The sequence below is a fragment of the Poecilia reticulata genome, chromosome 4 (genome assembly GCF_904066995.2).
Source record: "Poecilia reticulata chromosome 4, P_reticulata-male-v2, whole genome shotgun sequence".
Lineage (NCBI taxonomy): Eukaryota > Metazoa > Chordata > Actinopteri > Cyprinodontiformes > Poeciliidae > Poecilia > Poecilia reticulata.
The window spans coordinates 16413896-16424294 of NC_088833.1; the positions used below are offsets into that span (position 1 = coordinate 16413896).

At 36.2% G+C, this 10399-nt stretch overlaps 1 protein-coding gene across 4 annotated transcripts; it reads left to right on the forward strand.

The window, feature by feature from the left end:
- Positions 1–51: 51 nt before the first annotated feature.
- On the forward strand, positions 52–10260 carry zgc:153738 (dynein regulatory complex subunit 11). Of its 4 annotated transcripts, XM_008407983.3 has the most exons (20): positions 112–246; positions 3309–3636; positions 3854–3973; positions 4200–4388; positions 4476–4547; positions 4774–4979; positions 5091–5175; positions 5252–5371; positions 5465–5537; positions 5811–5917; positions 6478–6561; positions 6636–6697; positions 6800–6882; positions 7309–7416; positions 7520–7719; positions 8311–8397; positions 8505–8682; positions 8777–9015; positions 9202–9322; positions 9891–10260. In XM_008407983.3, the coding sequence occupies exons 1-19, from the start codon at positions 125–127 to the stop codon at positions 9307–9309; spliced, it is 2571 nt and encodes an 856-aa protein (XP_008406205.1). In that variant the 5' UTR covers positions 112–124; the 3' UTR covers positions 9310–9322; positions 9891–10260. The 4 variants fall into 4 exon arrangements, with proteins under 4 accessions (XP_008406206.1, XP_008406205.1, XP_008406204.1 ...); XM_008407984.3 differs by having other exon boundaries at positions 52–186; positions 9202–10260; XM_008407982.3 differs by having other exon boundaries at positions 9202–10260.
- Positions 10261–10399: the final 139 nt, after the last annotated feature.

The following is a 10399-nucleotide window of genomic DNA, read 5'->3' on the forward strand; positions in this document are numbered from 1 at the left end:
CGCGCAGTAAAGTCGTTTTCCAAAAGGGAGCAACTTGTTGGATGCTGGATGCAGAGAACTGGAGAATCTGAGGGCCTATAAGCTTGCAGTCGAGCTGTCAACGTGCCGATGTTTTTGTTCACTGATGTCCAAGTCTTGTGACCTCGTAAGCGCTGCAGAGAATGCGCCTCCAGGAGCACCCATCCGGCAAGTTAACGCCCGAACAGAAATCTTTATTGTGATGCAGCTTGGAAGAATAACGCCAGGGTATGTAAGGGTTCATTTAAAACTGGAATTTTTAGAGAGGACAAAAACGAAATCATTCATTTTCCCTTTAGCTCGGAGCGAAACAAACAAACAAACAAACAAAAATAATATTTAGACTAATGCATGACAAATGAAGTCCAAATTTTGTCCATATGTCATTGATAGTTATAAGTCAAATCACATTTAAGAAAAAAAAAAAAGTTGAAAGAACAGAGAGGTAGTGGGGCATCTCAATACATTAAAATCTCTTTGAAAAGTTAATTTATTTCAGCATTTGCAATTTATGATACGGATTTATTACACACAGAGTGCTATATTTCCTGTGCTTATTTCAGTTCATTTTCATGATTATGGCTTACAGGTACTGACAACCTGCAGGGACAACCTACCAACGTTAGGGAACGTAGAATGTATAGAGGATATATATAAAAAAAGATTTTAATACAGAGCTGTTGGCTACTGAAAAATATGTACATGTATTTGCCCTCAGTGCTTTGTCAGAGGTAGGGATCAGGTCTTGTTCAAAAATGAAATTTCCTGATTGCACTTACTGTTGACCAGATAAAAAAAAAAAAAAAACACTGGACCAAGAACAGAAATGGTACGGCTCCCCTCCCCAAATCATCACTGACTGTGGAAACTTACCAGTGGAGTTCTGTGCTTCTCAAGTCCACCGACCGATTCTTGGATCTTGATTTCCAAATAAAAGCCAAATTTTACTATTATCTTTAAGAAGGACTTTGGATACCTGACTGATAGTCCTTCTTATTTTCTTTTAGATGGCTCTGAAGTTGTCTCAGATTCAGGAGAAGCTTAACGGAAGAAATGCAGTAGTTGTGGTTCTTAAAGTATTAACACCAACTGTTTCCCACAATTTATGAATCTCCCTCAAACTCTTCAAAGGGATTTGGATCACAACTCTTTAGCCTGTAGTAATTTCTGCTACATGTTTCCTTCCACTCAATTTTCTACTAATATGCTTTGATATAGCCCTTCTGTATGTAGCATACCCTCCAAAAACTGTCAAGTCCCATCATTATGTTGGCCATGTTACTGCCATAATAAATAATAAAGCCTTTGCTTTTTTTATTACAGTTATTGAGGCAAAAATATAAGAAACAGACTATTTTCTCAGAATGAAAAGGAAAAGGTCAACTACTTTTTGAGTGATCTTTTTTGTGTTTATTTCTGATGTGAACACATTTCCGTAAAACGGCTTTTGAAATAATAAAAAAAGAATACTTTATTTGTTTTATTTTACAGTGCACAGTCACAGTCTCACATTCTTGCTAAACTGATTCTTGTTTTTTGTGAATAAGGTTGTTTTAATATTATATTCATCTGCTGAACCTGCTGTGCCACTTGGAGGACATGCAGTCTTGCGGGTAGTTTGCACTGTTGCTACATTTCATTAACAAAGTATTTTTGTTGTGAAACTGTAATATTTATTTAGAGCTCTGTTTCTTTAGTTAGTTGCACCTATTTTTTATTAATATAATTTCAAACAGAATTTTCTTTCTGTAATAGTTACGTCTCTCCGTTACTTTTAAAAAACGAATCAAAATTATTTATTATTAAAACATATCTTCTTGATTTTAACCTGAATACCAAACATAAAGTTATTTTCTCTCCGTAAACAAACAAACAAACAAACAAACAAAACAATCCTGCCACGCCTGTCTACAATATAAACTTCCGCTGTTACTCCAACTGTTAGCGGTTGCCATAGAAACAGGTAACGCGATTGGTTAGCCTGGAAACAAAGGTCGAAACTCTGATCGGAGCCCCGTATTTTAGCGCAGTTTTGGCACTTTATTTGATAATTGTGCTGCTTTACCCCCACGCCATTGACACACAGACATGTCGCAAAGGTAACCTTTCCAAAAACCATTGTGGAATTTGTTTTTACGGTTGTTTCATTCCCAAGTGTTTAGCTTCTCAAAGATATTTTAGCTAGCTGCTGGTGGGAGGATTTCAGAGACACAGCAAGGAAGAAAATAAACTACTTACAGGTTTGGTGTCTTGCCAATCAAAATGCATGTCAAAGCGTTCAGTTAATGCTACTTAGTTCTTTGAGAAGATTAAAGAAAGTAATTTTCAAACCATAAAGTAACTAAACATCCTGCTGGCAGGAAATCTACTGAACCCCTGAGAAGATTACGTCACGCGTCCTTTAGCCACTTTTAATGTTATTCACAGTCAAGTAATTATTTCATAGAAACTACGAAGAGTCGAGTGGAATTTATTTTGAGCTTTCTCTAATACTCAGGGTCAGGATTATGCATTCATATTTAAATACATATTTTCACTCCATTTCAAAAACTAGCTGAGATGTGTTTGAGATCCATTTTCTGTTAACACAGACTTGTGTTCAAGTATTGACATAAGCTATCACCTTCAGTGGAAATAAAGTCATTAGAATAATTAGGAATAATCCGCTGAGGCACAAACCTATTGGACTTGGAGGTACTGGAACATTAGTGTCCCTGTCCGCAGTGAAGCAAGTTTAACATCAACATGGATTTAGAGGGTGCTGACCTAAATCAAAGCTTTGAAGTTTGACAAAAATTTGCAGCTGCCCATATGAGCAAGCCAAATTCTTTCTGGATAAATGTTTTATGGTGAAAGAAAGACATAGTGGCCACAGTGAAAAATGTTGGTGAAAGGAGTAAGGCGTTCAGTTAAAAAAAACACTGACATGCTGTCAAAGGCTCTAAAGTAAATGAAGTAGTAAAGCAATGGATTAGAGATGTTTCACAAACAACTGAATTAATGTGAATAGTAATAAGTACTGTATGGTTTTATAACTCATTAAATCATAATTTGGCTCTAATGGAACCCCATATTATGCATCTTGTAATTGTATTACTACATCCATTTTGGGTTTTTTTGCCAGGGAACTATGAACAAGTACACACCACTATACCTTAATGCTAAATTGTATTTTGAGGTACAATTTACAATACATTGTTTCATTAGGATACTCTTGCCTGAAATATAATGTCATCGTGTAATATTTCTTGTCTTTCCTTTATTTTATCTCCGTGTTTAAACTGTTCTAGTTCCTACAACCAGGTCTGGAAAGAGGCCATGTCAGAGCTGAGTTATCTCCTGGCTGAAGAACTACCTCCTGTGCCCCCTCCACCTCAGCGAGACAGAGTGGTGTTCTTCCAGCGGCTGGCGACCCTTTATGTGCGCTACGTTCAAGTCTTCAGGCAGCTGGAGGAAGCCCACAACATGCTGGTCCACCCTCAGAAGAGACGACTTATTCTTCTGCTTCTCAAGGGTGTAATGGGGCGAGTGCTAGAACTGAAGTATGAAATGGTGGAAAAAGAGTTTTCAGAGTACCACTATGTGGATGACATCCTGCATGCACTGAAACTCACACCTGTAAGTTTTTTTTTGAAAATAGGTTTGTTTAATTTTCATACACTATTTTTATTGTTGATAAATCTCAAGTGCCGTGGAAGAGTTTTTGCATTTCACTAACTGACAAGAAAACAAAATCAGAAGAAATATTTAACTGGTACTGGAAAGACATTTTTCATGATACTGGATGCATTTGTACAGGATAACTCTCAAACTCTTAGCATCATTGTCTTTTTAGCCTGCACTTGAGATCCCCATTCCATACTTCTTTGTCGGTGAGCGCAGCAAAGAAACTGAAGAACGAAAAACGATGGTGCTGGATGTCCTGAATTTGGCAGATGATTCAAAAGACCTTGATGTAGGTTAAAATGACACTACTTGTAAATAGAACTCTTAGTATCTTGGACTTGAAACAAATCATTTGATTTTGGTACACATGCAAGCATTTCACGTTTAAAAGTGACTTTAACATGACATTATTTTATATTAAAAGCAAGACTTAATATTTAGCAGGTCAATCAGAGAATTATTTGTGTTGCCTTGTTTATCATGGTTTTGTTTGACTTTTTTTGTGGTCCCTGCAGACTTCAATGGACAAAGTTATGACTGAAGAGGAGGCCATAAAGATCATTCAGATGGTGGAGAGGGCGTGGCAAGGCAGGGTTAGGGCGAAGTTAAACAAAGAAATCAGATTTAGCAATTTCGACAGACGGCACAGGGCCAAGGGCGCTGGATCAGCTTTCAATGAGTTGGCCGCCATCCGCATTCAGAAGGTTGTTTCTCATAAACATTATGTGACATTTTCTCTGTCTGGAATTCATCTGTTGGACCTTATTTTTCTGGTTGAACTTTATTTGCAGATATGGAAGGGGTACTTACAAAGAAAGAAAACAAAGATTGCTCGAGATGAGGAGATGATTTTTCTTGGAATGGTAAGTCAGATGTTCCATTTTGTTGTGTATCCTGAACTTTGAAATTATTAAAAAAAAATTTTAAAGCTACCATTTATTTATGTATTGATAGTACACCATAAGGTATTACTTTAAGCTGGAGCTCATGATTTTTGTACTCTAAATTTTATATCTCTTTTTGCCCTAGTTACCTTTCTAAAATCTTGGAACAAGTACATTTTGTTAACATATTTATTATTTTTGCCAGGTTATGGATCCAAAATACCAGGGGCCTCTTCAGGCAGAAATTGATGCCCAAGCTATTGACGCTTCCATTCGAGTTAGACAAAAGAAACACGAGGAAATTTACCTAAATGCAATAGATGCAATAGTGAATCAAATACGAGAATTTGAGTGGAATGACATGGCCAAGACGATGAAGAATCAGATTCGACAGTGGTTTTATGAATGTCGGTGAGGTTTGGGCCTGCAGTAGGGTTGTATTTGCTGATGTAAAGAAGTATTTTCAAAATTATTGACTTCAGTGAATGACACTGATTTCTTATTCTTCATTATGTTTTAAAGTAATACCACAGGACTATTTCCAGACTACCCAACTGTTGAAGAGGGAGGTTCAGCCATCATATTTGCTGAAAAAACCCCTCAGCAGGTGAAATGCATCTTGACTTAAATGCAAAAATAAATATTTTCTGGATATTCTGTAAAATACTGTTTGTCACTTTCAGTTAGTGGAAGAAATTGCTTTACAAGAAGAGGAGGCAGCGTCCAAATCAAAAGCAAAAGGGAAGGACGACAAGAAGGCAAAAGAGAAGAAAGACAAGGGAAAGGCGAAGGGTGCAGAGGACGTAAGTGAAAACATTTGAACTTGTCATTAGAGCAGCTTACACAGCGTATTGCTTGTTTGTGATGATCTAATGCAACTTTGTTTGGACTCACAGGATGAGGAAGGGTTGACGATGATGCCATCTGCTTTTCTTTCAGAATTGGCAGTGGCAAACAAAAGATATGAAGGTGGTTTTACACGTAAAATGTTAAAGAAATCTGATGTTTGAAGATTGTTTACAGTCCCAAATCTTTATGATGAAAATACGATTTCTGAGTACACTCACAAGTATGCTTGTGTATGTACTTGCACTCACTAGCATGAATATATTGTGAGTTAAAAAGACAAAGTGCCATAATGGTTTTCTTCTATGTTGTTCTAATCTTCCCTCTAAGCAAAAGAGTCATGTGAAAGAATTGTTGGCATTACCATAAAACTTTACAAAGTCTTTCTACTCACAGAGGTTTGGAAAACCCGTAATGAGTCTGAAAACTTCACTCAGATTCACGAAGTGGAGTTGGTTAAGGAAGAAATGAGAAAAATCGTAGAAGAGGAAGTTCGATTAAAGGTATCACTGTACCCGTGTCACTGTTGATTTTATTTAACCATTAAACCTTCCTTAGTTTTTGCCAGCTCAAATTATTGCTTAAAATTCTTCAACGTTGATAGTAAACGTAATCCGCACACTTACCAAGCTGATCAATCAACTGTGCTATATTTGTACAGGTTTGTGCGGCCAAAATATTTTCTTTTGTGCCGATATAATATTTAAGATTTGAAAAACAAAGGGATGTAACTTCACACAGGTGTTTCACTGGTGTTTCTTTTTTATTGTTGCCCCTCCATCAAAAGTTTTTTCTCTAAATGAGAAAAATCCCTAAAAGCGAGTGTTATCCTCTTTAGTTGAATTAACAGCTTTTACAAGCCATCCACCAGTCGCTGACATAGGACTGAAGAAAGTTTGATCCATTCCTCACATTCAGTTGTAAAACCTTTGAGGGCTTTTTTGTATGTCTAACCCTTTTGAAATTATCTTCAAAAAGATTTACCTAGCTACAACACACTCCACAGACAAAAAGTCAGGCAGACAGACAGATGCTCACTCACCATTTTTCCGTCTTTTATCAGGTCGATGAAGAGATGCGAGAGGAACTTGCTGAGTTGAAGTTGGCTATAGATAAAGAAAAACCTGGCAAACAAAAAGGACCAAAGGTAAAAACATTAAAATTTGATCTAATTTTGCATGCATTGCATTGATGTGATTATTATCTTAATTGACGACACAGAAGAAAAAAGGTTCTAAAGGTGGAAAGAAGAAGAAAAAGGAAAAAGATCTGACACCTGATAGGTGATGTTAAAGGGATCACATACATTTGTAAGTTTCAGGAAACAAAACAAAACAGAACAAACCACCAAAATAACATAAACTTAATTTCTTTACATCTGCTAGGACCCTTGAGTCTTTGTGTGAAGAGCTGGTGCAGCAAGGCTTACTGAAACGGGCAAAAAATTTCCGGATGCAAGATTTCTTGGGTAAGACATTGGCAAATATATTTTTTCTGTAGTTGTATTTGTGACGCTTACCTCAGATTGCAAGAGATGTGTGGAAACAAGCAAACTCTTTTAAAAGAAGAAATTCATTTTCATCTACCATGGAATTAGCTATTATGTGCTGCCCTCTTCTGGCTCCTTTGCCAGGTTATGTGAAAACTGATTAAACTAATAAGTCTTTAGCAAATGTAGCTTCTGTAAAATGTGTTAATAATAACTGTTTATTGAGGTTTATTTATAGATTTTGGCATGAAATGCTGCCTATCTAAGATAATTTTTTTATATTAAGGACAGTGATATGTTCTTTAATGATAAAACTGCCTTCTACATATTACAGAAACTTCATTCAACTCTTAATCAAAAATAACAGGCAAATAACAAAATTTCTGTTTTCTATTTCCTTTTCAGGTGACTATAATTATCTTGGCACTACATTGAGACAAAATGACATCGAACCCATGCCATCATTGTTAGATGTCCGTCAAGTCTTATCTTTATATGGAATTTTACCATTAGGTATGAAACTTATTTTAAATATTTTGTATTTAAAACAATAATATTAATGTATGTAAACATGAATTTATGATACTTGTATGGTTGAAATGTATGTGGTTTGCAGGCGCTCCAGAGGTTCATGAGAAGGCTCCCTTAATAAAGTCCATACTGCTGGTGGGACCCGCAGGTGTGGGCAAGAGCATGTTGGTCCATGCAATTTGCCAGGAGACGGGGGCCACTATGTTTGATTTGTCCCCCTATAGCACAGCAGGAAAATACCCAGGCAAGCCTGGAATGGCCATGATGCTTCATATGGTGTTTAAGGTAGGACTCTGGATGCCAAAACATTGCTTCAATTTTCTAATATTACTTAGATGTTAAGATTGAAGACATCCTTCAAAGTTGCTATATTTCTATATTCTTACGTAACTCTATTTGAGAATGTCAGCAAAAAACACATCGTTTTTAAGTATTTTCCACAGATTATTTGAAAAGGTTTTCTCCTAATTTGAGAAGCAGAGGTTTTCTAGACCGTTGTCACATAAATCTAAACATTTGGGTAATAAGAACAACAGAAGAACCAGAGAAGGTGTTGCCTAAGAGTTCACGCTGACAAAATTTCTTTCTTTGTGGTTTATATTTTTGCCTTTAAAATGTACATATCAAAATATTCGCTTAGTCTTCAGAACAGGTCAGATTTTTGGGAAAGATTATTCATTTTAATGGCTTACAAACACTATGATTGGATGAGTGTTTGCTTCTTTTGTATTGTTAGAAGTTTATGGCCTTACCTACTTATAACAATGTGCAGAGTTGCAAATCATCACTGAAAATATTTGATGTACTGAATGTTCTTTTAGCAGTCGGTTAGCCAAATAGTACAGAAGCAGTTTTTCATAGTCGATTTATATTCAGGTTGCAAGACTTTTGCAACCCTCTGTGATTTGGATTCAAGATGCGGAGAAAATGTTCTACAAAAAAGTTCCCAAGGATGAAGAACAGGTACTTCAGATAATAAAAAAAAACATTCATAACTCAAATTGTAAAATAAAATATTTTGATTGATTTAATTTCATTGCAGTTTTAACTCTTTTGTGTTTTATGAACAGCTGGAACCTAGGCGACTGAAAAAAGATTTGCCTAAGTGTCTTAAACTGATCAAACCAGAAGATCGTGTCCTGATAATTGGAACAACAAAAGCCCCACAGAATTCTGAACTTAAATCGATGTGTAAAATGTATGGCAAAATCATCCTCATCCCAAGACCTGACTACGGCTCAAGATACAGTAAAGACATGACACACAGTAATTCATAAAAATGATGAAAATTAGACTTGTGGTAATGTGGAATAAAATAACTATTAATTCTGTGTAATTTTAGTTTTGTGGGAGAAACTTATTAAAAAGCAAGGAGGAAAAATAACAAACGCTTTGGACCTCACCTCTCTGACGAAGGTGACTGATGGCTACACTCCAGGCCATATGGTGCAGGTCATCAGCAGTGTTGTCACCAAGGATCGCATCAATGACTTGACAAAGCAACCCCTCACTGCTGATGATTTTATTGTACCACTTGCCAAGTTTGAGCCCGTGCTCCAGAAGGAGGAAGAGGCGCTAAAAGTATGTTGAAGCAGCAATATTCAAAAAGCAATTTAAAGCAGGTTTAGAAGAAGAATTCTGATTCTTTCTGTGATATGGCTAAAGTTGTAGTTAGAAAAAGTGGAAAAGTCTTTTATTTCTGTTTTCAGATTATAATTTTGTATTTTTAAGGCATGTATTTAGGACATTTTCTTTGTTTTTCTTCAGAACTGGTATGCAAAAACACCTCTAGGAAAAAGAAGGACTAAAGCTGCTGCTGAAAAAGAAGACGCACTACTTAAAGCAAAAGATGCAAAGAGCAAAAAGAAAAAATAAAACTGCACAAAAAGTAAGGACATTTTGTTTGGTCAGTATTTGTTGCTGTGACATCACTTGGCAGTAAGTCTATATATTTGGAAAACCTCCTTCTTTTTATTTAAATTGTGCCACATTTGAAAGGAAAATGCATTTGTTTTGTGGAGTGTTTTTATTGTATAAATGTAAAACTTCCCAAAGCGCCACTAATCTGAGAGATATCGAGATGAGATTTTGCAGTCATTGGCAATTCAATATCTCCACTTTAAGAAACCGAGTTCTATTTTCGAACACTTCAATGCACACCCCACCATAGAGGGGCTTATCATATGCCACGAAGAGGAATCGCGTCTGAGCCGAGTTTGGCCATTCATACTTCTCCAAAGGAAGTACAGAAAATATGGTTGACAGTGCAAAACTACTGAAGGTGTCAAGCAGCGTTTAAAACCAAACCATACGTTATCACTTCATCGATGTAATGCTAAATGGATGGGAAGTGATCCCACTAGTGTGTAATCAAGTTAGTGACCAGTCTGAGATGGAAGTACCAGGCTATTTGTTAAATTAAATCATTAAATTAGTAATATGTCTTGTTTCTTCAGACTTCAATCATCTGATCGAATAAGGGACGCCAAACAAGAGCCAGTTGCAGAAAAAGATGTTGGCATTTGGCAGAGAGGATCTGGCAAGTTTTTCCAAGGGCACAGCCGACACACTCAACTCTGCTGCCCAACAATTAAATGCTTTTTCCTTACAAATGTGACACAGTTTAGAGGAAATAAACAAACTTTCTAATGGAGTAAGATTCATTGCCAAGAAAACATTGCAACAGAGGCAATTTATCAAACACAAATGCCCTTATTTTTGTGTCGAATACATGTTGTAAGAAGAAAATCTCATTTTAATGTTTCCTATTAAATATTCCAGTGAGGTTCTAATTAATGTCTTTATAATAAAGATTTCTCATATTTATTTCTGTGGTTTGTTTTGCATCTTCACACTCTCACATGCACAACGATGCAGATAAAGTTTGATTTTGCTGCTATGCTTAAGAGTTCACTGTTGTGAAAAGGTATAAGGCTACTACCCCTTTAATTATTTCTCTTTTTGT

Excerpts from the sequence above, each read along its gene's own strand:
- zgc:153738 (XM_008407982.3), top strand. The coding sequence starts at position 125 with ATGTCCAAGTCTTGTGACCTCGTAAGCGCTGCAGAGAATGCGCCTCCA. Across the intron at positions 7,417-7,519 it reads ATATGGAATTTTACCATTAG|GCGCTCCAGAGGTTCATGAG; the intron begins GTATGAAACTTA and ends TGTGGTTTGCAG. Across the intron at positions 8,398-8,504 it reads TTCCCAAGGATGAAGAACAG|CTGGAACCTAGGCGACTGAA; the intron begins GTACTTCAGATA and ends TTTTATGAACAG.